At 41.0% G+C, this 24,955-nt stretch overlaps 1 protein-coding gene across 2 annotated transcripts in view; it reads left to right on the top strand.

The window, feature by feature from the left end:
* Positions 1-24,955, top strand: part of SGK1 (serum/glucocorticoid regulated kinase 1) — an 81,649-nt gene that overhangs the window by 47,557 nt on the left and 9,137 nt on the right. For both annotated transcript variants that reach the window (XM_042016646.1, XM_042016645.1), the window contains exon 3: positions 9,062-9,137. In XM_042016646.1, the coding sequence (XP_041872580.1) occupies positions 9,062-9,137 (76 nt within the window). The remainder of the gene's footprint in view (positions 1-9,061; positions 9,138-24,955) is intronic.

Raw genomic sequence — 24,955 nt, 5'->3', positions numbered from 1 at the left:
GATTATTTCCTCACTATGTCACTGAGTTGTCAGAAATTAATGGAAATATGATTTTAAGTATAGCATAGGTAGACAATGACTCTCCAAAAAACATTTTGCTTCTAAGCCTCATTTCCTTTTCATTTTCAGGTTAAATGATTCCTTAGCAGGGAATATGAAATGGAGAATGATCAGGCACTTTAAACAGAAAGGGTCAAACCTAAGTATAGTAGACAATCTCTCTTGTAATAATATGTTCTTGACCTTGCTGTCACAGTACAGAACTGCAGTACTATGAAAATATCAACACTTCCCAGTCAGTAGGATATTGAAGCTGTCCCTAGAGCAAGTGACATTGGCTTCCTCAGGATATGTACATCTCAGGCAGTGGCAGTGGAAGTCTCGATGAAGCAGGGCAGTTGGTGAGTGCACCATGCACTTGCTACTGGTGGGTCCAGGTAGTCATCTGCTCCTCCTTCAGCCTCACCTTCTGTTTTCAGTCAAGCATATCTGCCCCTCTTCCTGTACAAATAAGTTTGTGTTCCAGACAAGCATCCTTGTACACAGGGACAGAGACGACTGTAGAGAGCTCTCCATCACTGCCAGCATCGACATTGCACAGGGCTAGGGGACACAAGAGGGCTTAGGCTATGGCGGCATTTAGGGTGGAACAGGACACCTGGCTACTACCAGGAGAACATATAGGTCTCACAGAACCCCTCAGATAAATTGCTTCTGATTCTCTCAACAGCTGTAAATCTCAGCTGGCTCAGGGTGGACCCTGCACACATCAGAGCCATTATCCTTCACCTCCTCTCACGAAGTTGCCAAGATCTGGAGCTGTGCTGCAACAAAACAAATAATTCAGGAACAAATTTAGCCCTTTTCTTGAGTAATTCACCCTTTTCTGAGCAAATCCTATATATGTGAGGTTTTGAAAGCTTATTAGTCCTGTTGGCAGGATTTCAGATCCACTGTCTCACTTAACCGAGTTCAGTCCCTTTGTATCTGAATATATGGCAGAACTGGAAGCCTTGGAAAAATGATTCCAAAGTTCTTGATGAGCATCAAGAAAATACACAGAGAGAAAGGGCTTCTCCACTGGTATAAACCCCACTGTATGTGTAAATTGATTGTCATACTTATGTAAGAATGTATTAGGGGATATCACTTCATCACGAAAACTAATTGGAGGATTGGAAACTAAAGCCTATTCCAGATTCTTTGAACTGAGATTTGAGTTTGAACGAATCTTCAAACTCTTTGTTACTTAGATTTTCCTCTGTAAAATTGAGATAATTAATCCTTTGGCTCAGTACTTCAAGATGCCACATATTATCAATTTTCTCTGGCTCATGGAAGGCATACATCACTGCATGAGCAGTCACTGCTTTAATTTCTTGCCACATATAGAAAAATACAGAACAAAATAATATTGCATCTAGTTTTCTCTACTAGTGCCCAGGACAGAGTGAGGATATAGTCTAGAAGGCATTGTGATAGTTAAACTGTAGTCTTTAGGTTGACCTCCTTAAGACTACATAAAAAAGGAAAAATGGCAATAAATCCCATTTTTTTGATAGTCTAGACAGGTTTTCTGTTTCTATTACACCTTATTTTGGAAAACACAACCAATGTTAATTAAAGGTTGGGGTTTTTTTTATGAACTTGATTTAGGATATAGGTACGTGTTATTGTGAGTCAACTGGAAGGACTCAAATTTATAGCTCTGTTTGCTAGTTTGTAGGAACTGTGTGTGTTTTTCCTTGTGTCAAATGCAAGATTGCTTAACCCTGGATGAGAGGGCCATGATGACTCCATTAAAAATGAATTTGAGAGGCAACTTGACTGTGGCCTACAAATATCTCCCTGGTGAAGCAGCTACTTGTAACACAAAGCTCTTCAAAGAAAAGATATAAAAGCAAGACTGGAAGATCAAGCAAAAGCAATCAATAGGAAAAAAAGTGAAAAAAATGTTGAACAAATAACTCATATAAGGAAAGGTGGATTTTACATCGCTGGAAATCCTGAAGTCCAAATCAGACATTAAATGCCAGAGGTGAGGGGGGTGAGGTAGCAATAAATATGGCAAGATTCCATAGCCACATTATGCAGAATATTAGGCAAGATCCTTGTATCATCTACTTCCAAATCTACAGTCATGTACCTGAATTCCTCTCCATTCAGCATTGTCTGGTCTCAAGATTCCTATTCAGTCCCATGGAACAAAACACAGATATGAATCTGAACCCAAATTCAAACTCTTTCAAAATCTGAGGCTAGAAACCTTGGATCTCATATTCTGGCTTTAATGAATTTTTAAACTAAAAGAGAAAAATGTAGCTTTAAAAAAATGTTCCATTCAATGCTCTCTTACTTCCACCACTTGACATAAACAAAGCCATTGGCTGCTTTATAATGATCAATCCAAATAACATTTATATGCATTGTTTGGATTTGTGTAGTTCTACTGTAGAAAAAGCACTGGTGAAATTTCATGTAAGTGTAGGTAAGAAAAGTGCTGATTTTCACTTCTGCTTGTTCCATGACTTTGCTTTGTCAGGAGGAAGGATTCCTTCACTAACTGAACAGGTGATATAGCTACAGCATGCTGTACATTCATAATGAATTGCTGTTTGACGCAGCATTTACACTGCACTGCAGGTTTGCAGTTTCATTCTCCCTGGGACCCTGTCCTGTGAAGCACAACACAGTCCCCCCTCCTGTTACACCAACCAGTCCCATTCAAACTGATCTGGTTCCCAGCATCATCAAATACAGCTCTGGTTTACGCTGTTGAAGGCAATGAATCATAAAAGCTCTGATTCATAGAATGTTCAGTCATGTCCCTGAGCTTGGCTTTAGGCTGGGATAAGGTCTTTGGTTCAAAAACACAGTTAACCCAGTGCCAAATATGTCCTTCTGCAGAAAAATGCATCTTCTGTCCCCTGGCAATGGTCAAGCAACCTCTGGAAGAGGGTTATGTCATTATGTTTTTGCAGGTTAGATGTGAGCTACTCCAAATAGCTTGAACCTGAACAGATTAGCAGCAAGTTTTACAATATCTTATGCATCTAGTTATGCTATTAGATCTTCGTGCTCTGCTTTAACTTAGTTTTTAGTCCACCAATAATATGTGTTTCTCCCTTCCCTGATAATCTTAACTGAACAAAACATTGCCACAAATAATAAGGTTTCTCAAAACGTCGAGGCAAAAGCCTGATATTTATTGAAAATGAAAGTTGCTATCTGATTGTAAGATTGCTTTAATGAAAGGAGAACATATTTTCCAATAATTAACAGCACCACCGAGTGCTTTTTTGTTATTTAGCAAAGATATGGCAGGAAATTATTTGAATAAATCAGTAACACAGTTGAAGAACATTATTGTTTTCAGTCTTGGTGATTCTTCATGGAAGAGCATCCTTCAGATCCCACTGGCGTATCTATATTGTGGCTGTCCCACAGACAAAAAAAAATGTATTTTGCTAAGATAGAAAACCCTCTTCTCCTGAGAGATAAATAAAGACACCTCTGCCTTTGCTGCTCTGTGTTGTGTGTTTATGGTAGTAATAGCCCGGGGAGCTGTGCCTGAAACTATGAGCGCCTGCAGCTCGCTGTACCCAGGACTGGCACCCTTTGCAGAGATGGTGTCCAAGGATGCAGAGTATTGTGTGGAGCAACACAGAGCTTGGAGAAACAGCATTGCAGCACATGAAATGGGTTTCTCTCACCTTGCAGCTCACTTAGTTATGGCCTTTAATTATGGCCCTGTGATGCAGCACAATCAAACCCAGTCCAAGTCATGGCTGGTTTATGGAAATCTGTACCACTGCTTTTTCCACCCATGGGAAGAACTTAGACTTTTCACAATTTTTAGAACAGCTATGTAAACCTTTGAATATTCTTTCATAGGAAGGTTGGGAGAACCTGCCAGTAAGAAGCTACAGGAGCCATGTGCTGGTCTAGGCAACCTCAGATTCCAGACTCACCTAGGGTTCTTGCTTTGGACACCAGCATGGGGACATCCAGTCTATTCTCATTTTAGAAGCTGCAGATGACTGTGGTCACCAGAAGTGGTGACAGCCCTTCCTGGGCGCTAGGCCTGGTGATGGTGGTCTTGGCAGATGTTTTGGACATTTACTCAGGTAACACCACTGAGACTTCAGGAGTGCTGAAGTCGTCATGTCAAGAGAAGTATGGATGGCTCCCATTCATTTCAATGGGTAACTGGCTGTTATGACTGATTGTAGAAATTTTAGCCACCAACTTTGTGGATGTTTTAACTTTAGGTGAATGTTTCACAAACACACAGAGCTAATGCATGCTTGGCCCTGTCACTTTCTGATGTTTTTGTCATTGGAAGAGATTGTCTACAGGAATTAAGCTGTAAATCAGAATATGCTAACTGTCATAAAAGATTCAGTGACTTATTTGTACAATTGATAACCTCAAGCAAAACCAGGATATTCATTGTCACCCCACTGGCAAAAATATGCTGGATTCCCAGGCTATGTCTTGCTGAATAAGGTAGATCCGCTACAGGACTCCAGAAAACAGCAGTGAAAGCAGACAGTTTAATAAATGAGTATCATTTTGTATCTATGAGCAACATCTTTTCTTTCTAATACAAAGAGGCTGTGGTATTTAGTCTAGATAATATATTCTGCTTCCACTGTTGGTATTGATGTTCTTTCAAGTGAACAGAATATGCAGCCAATAATGAGCTCTTGCTGTTAAGATGTTCAGCAATGAAATAATTAACAAAGTTGATGTGTAAATTAGGCTTCAGAGTTGAAACTGTCTTTGTAAACCACATTTCTCTGGCTCTTGGTTCAGCAGAGCAGGTGGGAACTGGCTGAAAGCTAAGCAGCAGCAATCCCTCTACAAGCACATGCATTAGGGTCACAGGTCACTTCTAGACCAAAAGTGCTACCTGCCTTGCTAACATTGTTTTGAGAGAATAACATGTCTTCTTTAAACCATCTTCTTTCCCATTTTTTGGTGCTCTCCACCCCTGATACCTTGCTGTGTGCAGTGAAGGAATGTGGACCCCACACCACAGCAAAGGAGGAAGCAATTTCCCCAGGTCTCAGCTCCTTTGGGGCTCCTGCAACCACAGAATCATAGGGTAGTTTGGGCAGGAAGAGACCTTAAAGATCATTTAGTTCCAACTCCCCTGCGATGGGGAGGGACACCTTCCACTAGACCAGGTTGCTTGGGGCCCTATCCAGCTTGGTCTCGAACACTTCCAGGGATGGGGCATCCACAACTTCTCTGGGCAACCTGTTCCAGTGCCTCAACACACCCACAGTAAAGAATTTGTTGCTAATATCCAATGTAAACCTACCCTCTTCCAGTTTAAAGCCATTTCCCCTTGTCCTGTCAGTACATGCACTTGTAAAAAGTCCCTCTCCAGTCTTCCTGTTGGCCCCCTTTATGTACTGAAAGCTTCTATAAGGTTTCCTCAAAGCTTTCTCTTCTCCAGACTGAACAGCTCAACTCTGTCTAGCCACAGAGACACTTGTATGAATGTCTGGATGCCCTTAACCTTTCCCATATTGGATGCCATGGGAAAGATGAGCTTTTTCAGAGTATCTCATGAAGTATTTGAATTTCAACAGCCTTTCCCATTCCTTGTCCCACACCAAGAACGGGTAGCTAGTCTGCCTACCCTGTCTCTTTCCCAGTCTTTCTTTTAGGGGTAGTCTCCAGGCTGAGGACACAACAAGACACATTACAGCTGAAGAGAACTGTGTGCCTGGGTTAAAACGAGCAGAGAAGGATGTGATGCAGTTGCTATTTTATTAAACATTTATAAAGGCTGCCATCCTTTTACTTTCTAAAACAAGAAAAAGCAGGATCATGCAATTAATGGCATATTTGCCCAAGATATACAAAGCACTGAATGTTAGCCAAAATCGGTACTTCAAGTTAAGTGTTGCTTGCACTGACATATGAACTTCTGACTTCTACTTCCCTTTATCTTCTTCCAGTGACACTGAGATAGGAGAAAACTCAAAACATAGTCTAGTGCTGTTAAACTCTGCTTCAGAGAAAGAGCCTCCAACATGGTTTACCCCTTGCAAATCAAAGGATGTAGTGTTCCACAGCTGATTCCTAGGGCAAGGCTTAGTGGGAGCAGTCCCTCTCACCTGGGCAGTTGGTCTTTCACGGTCACATTATTGGAGTACAAGAAATGTGGGAAGGGAAAAGTTCTGCTTTGTGGTATGAAAAATGTGCTGGTTAATATACTGAGTCACTAGTGTATGGATATTATTTTAAAGTATTTGATCTGCTGAGGTCTTATCTGCTGTGGCTTATGGGTACTCAGCTAGCACAAAGACTTGGCTGCTTGCATTAAATTTCTTGTCTCTTTTCCCCTCACTGAACTTTAAGCTTGAGCAATGTCAGCTAGGAAACAGACTTAATCTAGCATTTTACAAGCACCGTGGTAAGGATTTGACTGCCAAAAATGAAAAAAACTTCTTCAGTGTAACTGTTATAGAATTGAACGACTGAATTGGTAGTCTGTAAACATAATCCAGGAAAACATACAAAAGAAACATTCTGCATACATTAACAAGTGGGGTCTTCTTAAGGAGGCCTCAGGTTTTAAGAACCTCAATTGAAATGGAAGCACAGACATAAAAATGGAAGGTGTGACTGAAGTGCCGCTGTACATACAGATAATTGTGAAGAAATTAAAGGAGAAAAAAAGTAAATTACAAAATTATTGAAATGGATGTAACTGTTAGCAATATAATATACAATTAAAGTGGGCACACTTAGTGCTAAAGGAGTTCCACAAGCTATTTCAAACTAGGTTTCCTGCCCATTTGTGTCACTTCTGTACCTGGTGTTCTCGGGGTTTCACTAATTTAATTCTTTTACCTTCCATCCCTGCTGTGGAATACAGAAATGTTACTGGCTGTGGCCCTGCAGATTGGCAAACTCTGGAGTGCAGTCAGGTTATTGTCCGCTCTGTGACTTCCTGGCATTAACCTGTGATGAGACGCACAAGGGTGATGCTGCTGCAGTGTCAGTGTCTGCTGTGAACCCTCCTTCTGTCAGCAGGTACAAATGCGTGCCTTCACTCTCACCCAGTGCCGCTCCTGTTTGATGGACACACTGCTGATCCAGGTCCCTTGATAAAAGCCCCAACTGCCTTTGCTTGCACATGCAGGACACTGTGTGTACATGAGGTGAGGGAGAGATGTGCATGATCCTCCAGGGGGCCATTGGTCTTAGTGCACTGTTCCTCTTCTGCTCTGCTCCTCTTTAGTACCTGTTTAGCACAAATTTGCTTCCTTGGGAGTCTTTCCATGTGGCCCGTCTGTACAACTTCCCAGATTTTATCTTTGCAAACTGTGATAGTGATGCCTCTCATCTCATGGCAGGGTAGCCAAGAGTTTCCACTTTTACTGGACTCCATTAAGTAACAGAGTTGAGGGTTCGCAGCATCCAAAGTCTGAATTGTATTTCTCATGGACGTTGTGGACACAACACTTCTGTCTCTGACGCAGTGGCTTTGGAATTTATATTATTTTGTACATACATAAAGATGTGCTTTTCTGTAAATGCAGATCCACGTGCTTTCTCTTAAATGCTTTTCCCTGCGTTTTCTGAGCTTGCATTTTTCTGGGCATTATCACAGTTCTGCCTGGAATGCATCAAAGTTTCTCTCCTTCTCTCCCTTCATCCTACACTTACTTTCTATTTCTGTGCTGCTTCTTTCCCACAGTCCCTCTGGTTCTTTAATCAAGGAGTTTTACAGTAGCCAGAACAGTGGCTGTCCTGAATGCCATTTTCTTCCATATTATTTGTCATGTGCTTAATCTTATGAAATAAGATAATCAGAAATATGCAATCAGAAGAGTGAGCCACTTTTTAAATGTTTTGCAATCCTGTGCATCCTCCAGACAGCTTCACACCTGTCTAGAGTGTGTGTAATGGGAGGGAAGTGCCATTTGAGTTGTGACTCTTTGTGATGAAAGTATTTCTAAAACTAACACTACAAAGAACAGGACAGTTGAAAACACTACATAGGCGACCCACCAGAGTTCCAGACCCACACTGACAAACTCCTTAATCAATCAGGACTGCAGACTTTGAGAAAAGTGCATTTCTATGAAGAAATGTTTAAGTTTTGATGCTAACAAGAAAATTTCTCCTGTTTTTCGACACCAGAACTCTACCAAAAGCCAAAATTCCAGTGGGAGTTCTTCACCTTGTTCTTCTGCAGCACCTTAATTGCTGTTTGACTGCTGCTTCCCATGCTAATGCTGGATGCAGCGTTTCAGTAGGATGGAGAGCCTGGAAAGTACTTTGGGATAGATAGGGTTAGCAAAGGTGTAATCCTGCTGACTGACTTCACCCTCCCACTCAGTTTATTGCCCCGAAACAGCACCACTGAGGCCAGAGTTTTTATCAAAGTGGTGTCAGAGGACAGTCACACCCCTAGTTCTCAAAATTCTTGCCTAGCTCTGATTCAAACAGAGGGCAAGAAGTTAGATGTACTGCAATAGCAGGGATGAGGATGAAGTGTTAATCAGGAAGGGAAACATGTGTCTGTAGCTTCCACATTGGCGATATCCCAAGGATATGTGAAAGGATTACACCTGTGCATCCCCTACACCAAATCCCACCTCTGTTAAGGTTGTCCCTGCTGTGAATGAAAGCAGGCAAAGTTGCTCTCTGCAAACGGTTCCATACCAGGAGACAGACCCTCTGGGTCCCTGTCCACCATTTCCTTTCCCTTCCCCTACCTCTGCAGGGCCAAGGCAGGAGAATGGGGCTGGACCATCTGGTCTGTGGTATAAAATCAACACACATACTTTAAATGGAAAAATGCAATTCAAAATACAGTGACTCACAGGGCCCTTTTCTTTTCTGAAAGATCGCAGTACCTCACACCTCGTAAGTTTGCCCCTGATTATAGAAACAGCTGGAGAGGGGCCTTGCACTGTTGCCTGAAATATGCACTTTGGATGGAAAATAATTTTGGTCTTAAGTGTTGTAAAGCAAAACCCACCTCAATAGGAAGCTCTCATGACCTGATGTTTCCTTCTGTGTTTTTCAGATGAAGGAGCCCCAGAGCAAAGGAGATTTGCTGCCCAAGCCGGAGCCCAGGACCCTCTGGGGTGGGGAGGACACAGGTACGGGTGGTGTGCTGCAGGGCGGGCAGCGGGGCTGAGCAGGCAGCGTGCTCTGCTTCTGATGCGCCTTTATTCTGGGCTGAAGTGCTTTGTCTCCAAGCCAAGCCTAATTGAAGGATGTTTTTCATGTTAAAGTGAGACGCAGGCTCTCACCCACGGAGTGTTTGCTGGGCGAAAACAACAACAACCGCACTTGCATGCATGGCCGCAGCGCACAATGTGCAGCACAAAGGCTCCAGAGGAATTATGCAATGGCATAATGAGGAGAAACAACAGAATTCTAGCAGATCTGTTTAATAAGCTGTCAGACACGTTTCAGCATTGACCTGCTGTGCGAGCAGAGCTCTTGTTAGCTATAGCTAGAGTCCTCTGAATGCATCTGAGGGCAAAAGTGGCCACTCAGTGACCCCTGGTCTGTATGCAGGAGAACTAAGCTGTGCACAAAGAGGAGCCTCAGTAGTTTTGGCATAGATAGATTAAATTGAATATGTTGAGCTCACATGCATTCTTCTTACTCCATCTCCTTTTTATCTTGGAGTTTTGTTTTTTAGAGGGATGTGGATTTTTTTTGCGTGCTTTGTTTGTCTTTGTTTCCCTTTGCCTAATAATAAGCTTAGATATTATTTACAAATGAAAAGTATACCAGATTAACTTGGATTGTTGGTATTGTGGTTAGATGACATGTCAGAACTACATTTAAACCAAGAAAAAACTACCCCTAAAAATGCTGTGACGACACAGTGCAAATGTCCCAGTAAACATAAACTGCTCCTAACATGACAGTAGATGTCTGATCCTGAGGCAGATTTCACTTGGATGTTTGGGTGATTTTTTTCCTGCTTTTTTTGCCATTTTTGCAACTGCCCCGCTGGGAAAAATCCCAGAAGCCTCTGTCCCCATTAGGAGGAAATCTTTCACTTCCTTGCTTTGATTTCGAATACTTAATGGTCTTGGTTAATTCCCCTGACCTATAACCAGTCTTGGCTTCTATGCATAGACATTAAATCCTGATCTAGATGATAAACTTTTATGAAACAAGTTTAGAAATACATTCAATTAGCTTAATATGCTCACTCAGTCATGAGATCTCACGGTAGTGTGTGAATGCTGCAAATTACACTGATTCCTAAGCAGTGGTAGCTATAGCTATAACAAATTCTTTTTAAAAAAATATGGTAGTCCACACAGGGAAGCTGATTTAACTCATTTGAGTGGTGTTTTCTTCTGCCTGAAGTGCACTAGGCCAGTGATTACCCCGCTACGAGCTATGTGTGCAGTGGGAGGGCTCTCAATGTCCTTTTGCTCGCTCCTGCACTCTCTTCACTACCAAGTTATTGTCTTCTCAGTTAAGTCCACAGCTGGCTACATGTGGAACCCCATCTGGGAAATGACCCAGTTAAAAATACAGTATTTAGGGACCACTTCTTGGCAGTGGTGATGAGATGGGGATGCTAGCTGTTCTTTTCTTACCCATGTTAATTGGGTATCCAGGCTAATTTCAGTTAAAGCAGAAAAAGTGCTCACGGTTTGCTAATCTGGGACCTCGTCCCAGAGTAGTTGAAGTTTAAGGGCTGTTCTGCCAGGGCACAACTGCCAAATGTAAAGATTACAATTTCATGCCCATGGCATTTCTCAGTTTAATGAAACATCAGCTTTTTTTCTACTTTTCCCTTATCTTTTCCAACAAAGCCCTATTTCCTGACACAAAAGCTAGCTCGATTAAAAATGTGATGAAGGTGCTCTAAAGGCACAGCTTGAAATTCAGCTTTGCAACTTACAGAAGAGAATTATTTTACATTTGATTTTTCTTTTAATGCATTCATTTATACACTACAACATGGTAGCAGATCAAAGGTCTAATAAAGCTTAATTGCAGTTAATATACATGTCTCTCTATGTGTCATACTGAACTTGCACTAAAAAAGAAATGTAACAGTCCAGATTGAAGGCATGAGAAGTCCTTCCAGATTTCCCTGCAGGTCAACCTTGAGCCACTGGTGTCAGGCAGGAAACAGAACTCCATGGTGACTCAGATGCTGCAATTTGCAAGGTCTGTGATGACTTCACATTCTAAATTTTTTGTAAAAAATTGTGCTTCCAGTACCTGTAGCTCTGAAGAATTTTTCTCAAATAAAAACCAAAACCATTGTTTCACCTGAATTCAGACCTCTGCAAAGGGGGTGCTGCTGTCACAGTTGTCACTGGTTTTTGTGACAAAGAACAGACACCATTCTTCTGACTTACAGGAGAACTGGTTGAAGAGGAGAAGAATCAGTCCCTACCTGTGTCATTTTCTCTCCCTTGAGTATGAAGGAAGGCTGGATGAGCTGGGTTTAACTTATTCTTGGAGTTATTCAGTGGCAGGGAATCCTTGATGTCCATTTTCCTGGACAGCCCATTCAGATATAACACAGAACTAAGTATTTGTGGGGTTTAATACTTTTTTTTTTTTTTTTTTTTTTTTTTTAATTTGCATCTTTTTCTGTTGATTTATAAGTCTGGCACCTGACCTACTATACCATATGGTGAAGGAGGTCAGCACCAAATTGGCCAAACCAGAACTCTGGATGATTTCTTCCCGAGTGTGGCATTAGATGAGGTTTCCAGAGGATCTGCTACATTGCTGCAGTTATGGAGGATGAAGGTAAGGGAGGGCAAGAGGATGAAAAAAACACCAGTGGAGAAAATAGCAGAGTGATGAGGAGGTACTATATCCAGATCTGACCTTTTCTCTTGCCCTAACATTTCCTTCACAGTATCCCTTCCAGACAGTATCTAAACTGCGGCTTTATTATGTTTGAGGTCCTGTTTCCCCAGCAGGGATCACATTTTGGCAAGACCTTAGAGGAGAGCACCGTATGTTTGAAAAGCAGTACAGGGGCCATCATCTACAAGCTTTTTGTGTGTTATGCACACAGCTAAGCAATAAATAACACAAATGCATGGGTTGTTGCAAGATTATTAGGGTGAAGTTCTAGGAAAATGTGTCAGAGAAGAGGAGTATCAGGAGTCTCCTAGTTGTTCATTTCTATTGATTGACTCCTGCCCAAGGAGAACTATTGCTCTGAATTTTATAGACATTGAAATAAACTAATTTAAAAGGTCATATTGTGAGGATCCCACAGGAAAAGTTGCTATAATTTTCTGGGTTTTTTTGATGTTGCTTGTAAAAGTGACCTTGACAGTGGGCATGTGCTTATGTTGCTTCCTTACAAGGAAAAAATACAATTTTTTTTTTCTTTTGTCTTGGTGGTCCAAGGTTTCTCTGTGTTATATTTTTCTGCAATACATTTTGCAAAGAAATCTGTGTGACTGCACTTCTCAATGAGTGAGGTTTGTCCAGGAAAGGGGAACCCTAACCAAGGCAGAATGTAATGTAGCAGCATGCTGGAATCCATCAGCCCTTACCACCACACAGCACGAATGGATCCCGTAACAGAACAGGCTGACTGCGGAGACTTTTAATTCTTTTCGCACCAATGCAAGTGCTCTGAGGTGTTTCAGAAGAGAGAAGGGCTAACTAAGGCTTGCTAAGCACTAGCCCCTAATTACCTTTCAAGGCCCTAGGCAGAGAGCAGGGTGTCCCTAGACTGATTGCCTTAGGAAAGAGTTGAAAGCTTCTTCAAGGACACCTTCTGCTTCTTCAGCTCCTGCACAGGAGACAAGAGACTTCTGTTCATGTGGAGAAGAAACTATGTTTCAAACTTTTCCATGTAAACAGTAGCAATGACTGATGTCTAAGACTGTTTGAAAACCTCGGAAATCTTCCCACTTCTCAGGAATTTGTGGACTAAGGGGTGTGATCTCAGTCACTGGCATAGATTCATTTTAAATTATTATGTCAACAGTCACAATGCTCTTTGATATCCTCTGTAGTCTCAAGTAGATACTTACATATGCTTTGTCACTGTACTTCTCAGAAGGCAATTTGTGAATCAGTTCAGTGGTGAGGGAAATGAATTAAAACCCTTTTATTATAATCAGAATTTAATATATTTGAGGAAAATTGCTTAGTTTACCTGAGATATGTTATCATTTTCATTTAGTCCATCACATCATTCAAACAGTATTGTCTTGAAATAATTACTGAAGAAGACAAGCTCTTGTCTGTGTAAAACACAGCAGCATAAACTCATTTACTGCAAATTAAAACAGATGGAAAATTGCTGTTGCTTTTAATGTGGCTGGACAAAAAATAAGATTGCAAGTATGTTAAAAGAGAATGCAAGACTGTGGCTTATGACCTGTCCTAAACAAAGTATTTAAAGCATCCCAGTAAAAAAAAGTGAATTTATTCATGCCAAGGAATTGGAAACTTTAAAAGAAACACAGCCCTGTAAAAAGCATTGGATGCCTGTAGACAGCCCCAGGAAAAACAAAAATTGAACAAAGATCTCATTAGAGTAACTCAGAGAAAAGACATAAATATTGAAACAACAAATAAAGAATGTTCATTCTAGAGGCACACATATACATCAGTGCATGGATGTGAATCATCCCACTAAAACTAAAAGGCTACTTGTCTACCTAAAAATAAAAACCCGTGTCTGCACTGGTTTGTAGAACTGAGAGTATACATTCTAATACAGGGTGACCTACATGGCCTGGGCTCTATAGATACCCTTCAAGCTCCAGAGCAGCCTGGATGGGGGATAGAGATACTTCTCCATGCACACAAGCTTTTTCCTCCTAGGTCTGTTACTACACACCAGATGTGTCAGAATCCCAACAGAGTTTTAACAACAGAAAGTACAGGTTCTGCTCTGCTGGGCATGTTTCCTGGGCTCTCAGCATTGTGCTCTGCCTGCATATCTTCTAGCACTTCCACAAATGTAGGATTTTGAAAGGGAGGAAAAACCGATGGGACAATACCTGCATGAGATGTATCCCATTTAAAGCAAGAGTTAGAGGTATTCTACTTATGCCAGAATTACCTTAGCTGTTCAAGTTGCTTTATATGATCCTTCACTTAAAAAAAAGAAAAAATATTATTTTCCTCTTCCCATTCAGGAGGGATTGGCTAACTGAGGGAAGCACAGAGAACTCTTCACTAACTGTTTTGAGGGGATAAATACATGTTTGTTGTGTTTTAGTGCTATTTAGAGGGGCCCTGTGGATCACCCATCCCACTCCAAGGCCAGACTATGATCAGTGCTGGAGCAGGTCAGTGTGGCTTTTGTCTGATCAAGGCTTGGAAACCTCCAGGGACAGGGTTTCCTCCAGCTCTCAAAGCAGCCTGTACCCAGACTGCACTACGCTCCAGTATTGCATTTTGTTTCCTAGTGGCCAAGCTGAACACTCATCTTGCTGCTGTTGCCTCTTCTTGCACCTTCTGTCACCACTGGGAACAGTTTGGTTCTGGTGTCATCATAGCTGTTGATCATGAAGTCATAGGCTGCTGTTCAACTGCCTTTGGCCTCCTCCTCATCAGATTACACAAGCTCAGCTCTTCAGCCTCTCCTCAGTGGTATGGTGCACTAGAACCCTGATCGACCCAGTAGCCCTCCACTCTGGCTCCCTCCAGTTTCTTAATGTCCATCTCTAAGTGGGTGGCCAAAACTCTCCCATTTTCCACATCCTATTTGACTTCGCCCTATGAGATAAAACCATGAGAAATGATCTCTTTTACTTGAAATAATTTTGAAGATGACTTTGAACTCATGATGTTCCACTGAAGGTAACTATAGCTAATGATGTTGCTTTCAGAGTGCTGGCTTCAACGTGATGCAGCTAGGAAGAAAGAAAGGCCTGAGAGAGCACTGGTTTGTGTGCTTCATTTCATCTGTAGAAGGAGAAATGAAGAAGCAGATTAAGGCAAAAAGATTACTCCAAGGAGTAGTGGAAAGGTTGGAAAGAAGACAGAGGGAAAAACAAGGCTGAAAAAGAAGACATGACAAAGACCAGGGGAGCAGTGCAGGAAATTACACCATGACACTTTTGCTACACTGTGATACAGGAGAAATGTAGACTAATATGATCTACTTAGCAAAGGGGGATGGGTCAAGTTTGAAATCATTTAAGCTAAGAAGTTTCATTCTCCAGAGAGGGGAAAGCCAATGGCAAAACGAGTCCTCCAAATAATTGTCCCACTCTACATCATTGAGCATGTTGCTCAGGAGCTTTATGATGACAGCCCTTGAAATATATCTTTCATTTATTTCAGTCCCTTTATAACTCTGCAGGAGAATTGCATTTCTGTTCTGGAGTGGAAGATCCAAAATATCCTTTGTTAGGGATTTTGTCTCAGCTTTCTGTGCTGCTCACTTGCACCAGCATACCCAAGCTCCCCTCTCTGCCTCCCAGCTGACTGAGGAATGACTTAGTAAGGGGAATCAAATCTGGAATTTTAATTGGCCCTTCTGGAAATGCTATTTGAAGTCTTCCAAAACAATGAACAAATTGTCCATACAAGGACTTCCTTTAAAAATTACTTCATTGCATTGAGGGCAGTACACTACCCTCCCACAACTCTGCAAACATCTGATTAACAGCAACTTGCTCAAGAGAAAATGAATAAGCAGAACTTCACTTTGCACAAGAAGAACTGTCACATTTTTGGAATTCTTCTCTTGGTTCTGGAAAAAATAATCACGTGACAAAACCAAAGGAGTGAACAGCCCTGACATCACAAGGGCTGGCAGTGTACTTCAGACCAGACAATGTTTATGGAAAGATGAGGGCTAAATTTCTATCCTGTCAAATCTGTGCATGGTAAAGAAGTGCCTTGGCAGGCAGGATCAGAAAGGGCTTTCATTGTGTTCGCACCTTGCTGCCGTGCCTATTTCCCTGGAGTTTTTGTAGCACAGACGTATTCCAGAGTTTTTGGAGGTAAAAGAGAACAAACTCCTCTCAGAAAATACAGCCTGGAAAATAGCCTCCTCTTTTTATAGAAGTCAGAGCATTGTTTGTGATTCTTGCAGCCAAGAATGGCTCTACAACACTGCTATTTCCGTGGGATGTTGTGTTTGTGCGACCTACCTTCAGCTGTTGTGCCGTGTTGCTATGTGCAAAGGCTGACAGCTGGTGTGTTTCTCTCCAAATTAGTGCCTGCCTTTCACTCTGGAGTGAAGTAATATCTAAATGCAGGGCCAGATTCCAGTTCTCTATGGAAATGCCCCCAAAACAAGTGAAAATACTACCAAAACACATGCTTTGTACCCATTTCCTGATCAGTCACACAATACTTCCTCTTTCTATATGGAGTTCCCCACACACTCCCACACCAGTTCCCTTTTTTTTTTTTTTTTCTTTTCTTAGCAGTCTAAACATTTCGTGTTGTGAAAAGAATTCAGCATCTCAGCAGTTCTGCATTTCTTGTAAGCCGGCCTCACAGAAGTGTCAGGATGCTGAGCCATGCTCGTGGATGATGGCATATAGCCTGGAAGCATGTTTTTGTTCCAGTGGAGCCAGTTCAGAGTAAAATGTGATTTTGGAATCTATTTTAAGATTCTCTGTGAAAATGACAGTGTCTTACGAAACAGGACTTTTTACAAGTCGATAGCTGTAATATACTGATAAAATAGTTTTTAACCAGTTTAGCATTCTTAAATTGCTTAAAGAGAATTTGAATTGCCTCTTCGTTCCAAGCAAAGGTTCTCTTGGTCCAGGATCTCATCTCCAGTAATGGTTCGTGTTAGGTACCATGCAGAGTGTTTCACGGTCTTTGACAGTACAGGAAGTCCATTAAACATCAGATGGTGACCTAAAGTAATAGCTGCAAATTTTTTTCTAGGTAATCAGTAAAGCAGAAAAAACACAGAAACAAAGGAAATAATATTCTCAAAACACTCTTGATAAAGGCAAGTGAGTGAACACTCAAAGCTTAGCTTCATTATAGGGTTTTTTTGTGAATTTGAATCCTGTAGCTGTGCTGCACAAGGTGGTCTGTTGATAGTTTTCCAAAAAACTAAGCAATCCCTGAATTAACAGGACTTGAGAGACACTGTTAAAGGCACAAGATAATGAGAAATGTTCAGAGATGTTTATGTCCTTTCCTGGCAGCCACGAATAAGCTTATTTAACAAAGTGGGACCTGATGTATCAGTCTCATAATATTCTTCAATATTTAAAAACACCACATCTGAGAATAAAAATATGTATAAAGGGAAAACACTCATTATATTAATGAAATAATGTTGGTTCTCACAGTTTCTAATCTTGTAATAGCCTTCCCCCCCTCCAAGAACAAAACACATTTTCCTATTAAGCTGCTTCTAACAAATATGTTCACTAATTCATTAGTCACTACTGTACATATGTTTCAGTGAGCACAAACGCATGAATAGAAGTCATTTTATATTATTCTATGATTCAACTCACACAGCCAAAGTGACTTGGAAGTTCTCTAGTTGTGGTTGCAGCACCTAAAGACAAATATACATGAAATAATCAAGGCAAATGCTCTGGGGTTGGAGTGGTTACAGACCTTTCATCAGTGTGACCTGAGACTTGATGAAAGAGTTGTAAGTTCTGTGTATCCTTTTCAACATAGAAGAGTTAAACAAGATAGAATAAATATGTATTCCATTAAAAACACAATCACAGCAAAAAATATATAAATATTTATCTATACATACTGCTAAATATGAGAAAAATGTGGTCTGTAAAAAATGCTTCATAATGCTATCTCCAGACAAAGCTAAGCATATTTTACTACCATTCTATTCATTTTGAAACAGATATAGTGAAATCAAAATAGATTAGGCAGTTGTAGAGTTACTACTCAGCTGAATCTGGCATATGCAGATCATTGCTTATTTCATACTTTCATATCTCAAACACTGGCACAAACACCTTTTCTTCCTTTCTGAGAAATATCTTTCCTTTCTGTGCCTCTTGTCTGCCACTAAGCACTAAAGAATTCAAAACTGTGGATCAGGTCAAAAACAGAGTGCTACTTTCAAACCTCATGGAACCTGGGAGAAGACAGCATTCGACTTTGATCCCAAGTCCAATAGTTGTAATTTAAACCACTGTTTTGAGTCAGTCAGTCAGTCTGGGTCAGTCACCAAAGGAGCAAAACTGCTGTCAAGTTTTGCTTTGTAGGAGGTGGGCTATATATCAAATGAGTTGAGCATGAGATTGAAAGTCACAAGCCTTACAAAATGTTTATTCTGTTTCAGGATCATCATATGACAGTGGCCCAAGTCATCCAACTTCCCCATCTCCTCATTCTTTAAAATGTCACCGTTAATATTTGCCTGTGTGAAGGTTTAAAGGGCTCAGGATAAAAACATGCATAAGTGAAAATCATTGCTGAGTGAAAATCGTGAATAACAGCACTAGTAATGGAGTTCCCTATAAGTGTAGAGAAGTCCACAGTGTTATGCTTTGCAAGTGACTAAATGCTGCCATTAGCAGCTAAATTATTCTTAGCCTTTCTGCATTTAAACTTTAAATTTGCCATCAGTGGTTCGTCTGTCTGCACTAGGGGTAGAATACCAAAGGCCAAAAGTCTTGTTTTCAGTCCCCCATCTCATTGGAGAGTACCTTGCTTAATCTCTTTATGCTTTTATTTCTTCAGCTGGCACTTTATCCGTATTTCTAAAGAACTCCACTGTCAACAACGTACAAGCTGCTTAGTAATGTTTCCTATATTGCAACAAGGCACATTGGCACATTCACAACAACTCAGAGTTCCAGGACTTAATTTTTCTGATGCCCTATTAAAAATATATAGAGATGGTCGATTTTCTTTCTCATGTTCTTCCTTTTAATAAAAAAATAAATTCTATAGTGTTATTAAGCCTGCCTTGTGTGAAAGATTGAGGCATTATATTCAGCTAGGCAGAGAGGTGTTGTGGTCATCTCACTGAGGGTACAGAGATTAGTGTCACACTGAGAATTATGTACCAGTCACACTGCATTCACCAGGAATCCAGTAAGCTAGACCTGCTCTTCTCCATTCCTGCATGCAAGCATTTTCTGAAAAAAATATAATATTATAAGGTTCTGACAGGAGCATTACAGAAATTTCAGAAGTAGTTGGAGCATGGCACACTTGCAAATCTGTATTCCTTTTTTTTTTACGAGTTTAAAATAACAGTGCAGGGAAGGTATGCAAGGCCAATGGCACTATGCCTTGCCCACTGAGTGGGCTGGGACATGTCTGCCTCCAGCTTCAGCTGCGGCAGCTAAAGAGGCTGTGCCCAGCTGCTCATCACCTGGCTGACTAATGCAAGTCAGTGGGAGCTCCCATATGGAGATCTGCCAGCCGATCCAAGGGTTGGTAACACCCACCATGTGGCTGCTGATGAGCAGATGCAGATGTACAGGGGCGAGGCAGCCCTTGCTGCAGGCTGGAAAGGTCATATACTCACAGCCTGTGGTCCACTGCATGACTGTGCATGGGTGGGTGTCTGTGCTTGTCAAGCCTTTTGATTCTTATCCCTGAATTGGATGAAAATTTGGAGATAGTCAAATATGAGTTAAGAGGAAGAGACAAGAAACCTCAGAGGTAAAGTTGTTGGATCTGATATACATAGCAGCAAATGCAAGACTTGTTACTCAGACAGCCAGGTTATATGTTCCAGCATCTTCTTTTGGTCTTGAAGCCTAGTAAACATCTGGACAAAACACTTGAGCTTTTCTTTGTGGAGTCACACAAAGCATTTACAAAAAAGGTAAAGACAGCTTCTAGCAAAGTAAATAAAACCCATATCAAAGGTTTCCAATTCACTTTAGGGCTTAAGGTGTTAAAAAAAATTGACTAATTGGAACACTACAAAGAGATTCACAGTGCAGTGAATGACTGAACAGGTTTGAAGATGGCATCTGGAAGTGAAAAAGAGAAATTAATGCTGGGAATATTTGTGGCTTTTTCTTTCTGTGTCAGCCTGTGAAACAGCTGTGGGACTTGTTGTCTTACAGTAATATTCTTTGTGGTGATCTTGTGCTGTGGGAAAAGCACTTTCTTGGCATTTCCAACGTGTTGGGTTGTGGCAGGTGATGCTACCACTTGCCAGTTCAATGTGAATATGGTTATACTTCCTTCCTTCCTCACAAATCTGGATTCAGGTCCTTCCTGGCATAACAGCCTTTTAGGTGTCAGTGTTCCAAGTCCCTCATTTTTCACTGTGATGAGTGGCTCCTGCTGGGAAAGGAACCAGGGCTATAGTAATATCAGATATCTCAGTAGCATTCCTCCAAGGTACAGCAAATACCTGCAGTGCTTGCTCTGGCTCTTGCCATCCAAAACTGTCTGTTTACAATGCGTGTTATTACACAAATAAGGGTACACAAAAAGGCAGATATGGAATATACGTTGCTGTACAGTAATCTTAATCTAGATACTAGAATGGGAGAAAGTTAGCTCCACATTTAATTTTTGGTTCTGCCGCAGACCTCCCTCAGATGAGACACATTGTCTACCCTGTGGTTCAATTCTCACCTTTGTAAAACAGAACTAATACTTTCACATCTGTCTGAGATGACATCAGACTCAGTGCAAGGCAAGATAAAGTCAATTAATTTTAAGAAAACTGGTATGTCTTGTATATCCACTGCACCACACAACCACACAGGGCTGCTAACTGGAAGCCTACATGTATAATTCGATCTTGAGGCGCACTATGGAGAGTTATAACCATGTTGAAAGTATTCTTTCAGGTCCATAACTAAATTGGACTAAGGTTGGGAATCTCTGGCTAACATATGTGTTGTTTAAACTTGCCACAGGATTTTTTCTTTTTTGTAAATATAGATAGATCAGGAATAAAATGACCAGCTCTCTCAGTGTATGTTGACTAAATGATTCTCTAAAGTGATTCCACATCTTTTATATGTAAAGCTTCAGAAAAAGGAAAGAAAAAAATCACCTGTAATTCAAATCAGCCTCTTGTTATCTGTGGGTTTCAGGACCAAACTCCTTCAACTTAACAGCAGACACTGCCTGACTCAGGCCACAGATGCACTGAGTTGCCTTCAGGGTGCTTATTTGTCTCTTCTGACCAAGGAGGGTACCTTTGGTGACTATATGCCTAACTCAAGTAACAAAACTTAAGGAGAGTAAATATATTATGACTGAATATAAAAATATTTTTACTCTATTCTGGACCAGTTACCTAGGGCAAAATTAACACTTCTTCCCTTGCTCTCTATCTTAGACTAATTGGTCTATGCTCAGAGATACTGTAATAACTCCACATTTATCTGGGTCATGCAAGGGACCCAACGTCTCCTAAAATTATAAATCATTGAACACAAATGACTATAGATAAAGCCCTGTTCAGCATGCATGTTTTGCATCCTTCTGCCTGGGACACCTTTTAACACTTCTTGAAAGAAAACCTCCTACAAATAACAAGGAATATTGAAGCAGTCAATATAATGGCAAGAGACATGGTGGTATCACCAAGAGGAAGAGCATTGACACCTGGCAGTGTGCATCTTCCTTTATCAGGCCTCTGTTTTCACATTGCCAAGAATCTGAATTGTTGTTTTGAGTTTGGACCCAGATGAACTTCTCTCTAGCAAAATTCTTCTCTTTGACAAATTCTCTCACTATTTACATCATTTGGCCCCTTATCTGCAAGGTTGCTGGAGGATTCACACCCTTTCTTTTAAGATAATGAACTGATGATGATGACAATCATGATGATGGGGGTTTTGTTTATACATAAAAGACATCGAGATATCGTGGTAGCCAACACCTAGTGGAACACCAGATGAAGAGATAAGGGAAAAAGAGGTGACCTCATAGCTAGGTTAGTTCAGTTGATATTTGTATTTCAGGCCATGTATTTCATGCAAGATGTGCAAGGAAAACTTGTTCAAATTATGTCCTTGATAGAAAATGCCTAAATGCCCCTCTGCTATTATCCTTTCAAAATTGAAGTTCTGGAAGAAAAAACCTGAATGCAAGAGTCAGCTGACAGTACATGCTTATACTATTAATTCTGGAGCTCCTCACATACGGCTGCCTCATGACCAAAGGAAACCAGCAGACTGAACTCATAGCATCACTAAGAATCTTCATTTTTCTCATGACTCGTTTTTTTTTAATAACTTTTCCATCATATGTTTTCACTTCCTTTTCCATATTAGCATTATTCAATTCTGATAAGACCTTGTTCTGTCCAGTCACAGTTCACAACATCAATAATGAATTTAGGTATCTGTCATCCAATGAGGTTTTATGAGAGTAAGCTAGACAGACTACACAATATTGCAAGGACTTTTACTAACCTTGGGGCAGCACACTCCCAGGAAGGCACACCCAGAGGAAGGCACACAAATATGGTTTTTCTGCAGCCATCCCTCTCTGGCTGCTACAGGCTGAAATACCTGCAACATTTACTCATAAAGTCACAGCAACAACAACTGTATTAGACTCAAAACCCTGTGCTGGAAATAAAATCAGAGGTCAGGGCATTGTTTATCAGCTATTTTAACTAGAGGTCAGTTCACCTAAAGAATGCTGTAATTTTCCACTCTTTCTACAAGGATGGGAATTACATTTTCTCAGCAGAGCCCTGCATCACTCTATGATGCTGTGAGAGTAATCCCTTGGCACTAAAGCCTCTTATTGACTATGCAGTAAACCTGCTCTGTAAGCATCAGAAAAGGGAAATAAAAGATGTTCCAAATTTGTATTTGACAAAATATGACACTGAAATCAATTAGATGTTTCCAGATCAATGGGAGCTTCAGCCAATAAACTTCCTGTCAACACAATGTCCACAAGACTTGTTGACAGCATTCGAAAGCTCCCGATTTAAAATCTCTGTTGGGGATGTTATTAAAGCTGTTACTCAGTTCCTTATCTGTTTGCTGCTACTTGTAGACATCATTTGTGGGGACAGCATGAAGGTCTTGACTGAAAGTTTTGGCTGTTGCACATGAAAATTACTAAGGTCAGAGACTTGTTTGTTCAGGATTTACAGGAGGAAAATAAAAGCTTCCGAGATTTTGCTTCAGAAGACAGATGCTGTTAATGAGTGCCATTGTCTTCTGTAGTTGGGGACTGTGTCATCCCTGCAGTCCAAAGCCGGAATTTCATCTTCATTTATTTAACCCAAAGCCAAATACTGCTGAAAATATTTGCAGAATTTGAAGAAGTTTCCTTCCAGAGTCAGCCAAGTAATTTTAGGAACCTGCTGCATCCTAAGGTCTTGATTCAGCAAGATAAGTAAGCAGGAATTCATTTATTCAGCATTGAATTAATTGCCAAACTGAAGTTCAGAAGCTATCAGAGAATTGAATTCCTGAAGGATTGAGGCACTGAATTCCACATTAGACAATGAGGACCAGGACAGAATCAGAAGACAACTCACAAATTCCATTTACCATGTCGGCTGCTGAAGCCTCTGACCTTCCTGAAGGGCAAGAGGGAGAAGCTTCTGTGTGTCCTGTAAGTAGTATCAGGCAGGACTACCACCTGCCTGCCCACCACAGATGAAGAAGCCCTCCAAGCAGCGAGGCTTTTCTAGGGAGATGAATTTACACAGCTACTGCTGAATGAGCTTTGAACTGTATTGAGCAATATGGGACCACACTAGTGATGAGCTGCTGTTCGTTCTTTAAGATAAATTGATTCACATCCCTCCTGGCTTTACTTCAGGTACGTCCCAATCTCTGTATCAGCAGGACCCTGGCGTGACCCATACCAGTGAGCCAGCACGTTGTCTGCTCTGCCCTCTGCCTAAGCCACCCATGGTTCCAGCAGTGTCTGTGTCTTTCTGCATCTCTCACAGCCTGGATGCAGGGCTCTGTTTTGGATGCTGTCCTGGTGAAGAGTTTGATGAGCATCAGTTTACCTAGTGCTACTTTTACGTGGAATACAGTTACTTGGCAGAGTCAAATGCTTCACATTAGGTTACAAATCAAATCAGTTATCTTCCTTCTTGCCAGTGAGCAGCAGTTCCTGGAGTTTTCTGAGTTGGTTAAACTCTGGTACTAATAAAGCAGTATCATGCCACTCAGAAATGCAATATAAGACTGTCAGAAGGTCAGAAGGGGCAGGTCAGTCTGGGTTACTGGGTTAGCTGGTTAGTTATCACTATCTAACACTGCATTAATACATGAGAAGGAAAGAACAGGCAACTATTCAGAGATATGCTCCAACCTATCCCTGGCTTACAGGAATTTGTGGTACAGGAACATTGAAGCTCAGACATGCTGCCTGTGTAGTCAGATCTTGGGTGTTTTTTCCTATTAATTTGTCCATCCATTCTTGAACTCATCCATTCTTTTGGAGTGCGCATATTCTGGGGCAGAGTTCTACAAACTTTTAATATTCCATCTGTGGAATCTCCCTTTTTATTTTCAACATCCACCTCCTTTTTTATTATTATTCATTTTGCTTTGAAAAACTCTTAATTTAGAATTTCAGGACAGTTTGTCAATTTTTTTACACTGAGGTAGAAGAGCAACATGAGTGTGGAACATCACTGTAATTCTTTGATTCTTTTCCTGTATTTATTTTTCAGCTGTACCATTGTCTATACAAATTCTTAATGCAATTTACTGAGATATTCACAAGGTCTGATGCTTTCCCATAAGGTTTGGCATCCGAGAAATGGGATCTTTGGTTACTTATTCCTTTCTTGTGCTCCCTCATGCCTTTCAGCTGTTGAGGTTTGCTGCCGCCACTGTAGGGAAAAGTTTTAAAATGCAACCTTAGGACACACTGGGCTTTGGAGAACCCAGCTCATCATCTTCAAAAGCTGCGTGAATTTTAACTAATATAATAATAATAATTCGTCCCTTGGGTGTCATTCCTCCCTTCCACGTTAAGAACGTCAATGCTGCGAGGCACCTCGAGCACGAGGAGGGGGCGAGGGCCCTGCCGGCTGCGGAAGCCGGCAGGTGGGTGCCGC

The sequence above is a fragment of the Corvus kubaryi genome, unplaced genomic scaffold, assembly GCF_017639235.1.
Source record: "Corvus kubaryi isolate FWS band 111438036 unplaced genomic scaffold, C.kubaryi_AGA036_p1.0 split3-73, whole genome shotgun sequence".
Classification (NCBI taxonomy): domain Eukaryota; kingdom Metazoa; phylum Chordata; class Aves; order Passeriformes; family Corvidae; genus Corvus; species Corvus kubaryi.
Note: the sequence above shows the minus strand (reverse complement) of the source record. Positions and strands in the feature narration are given on the sequence as shown.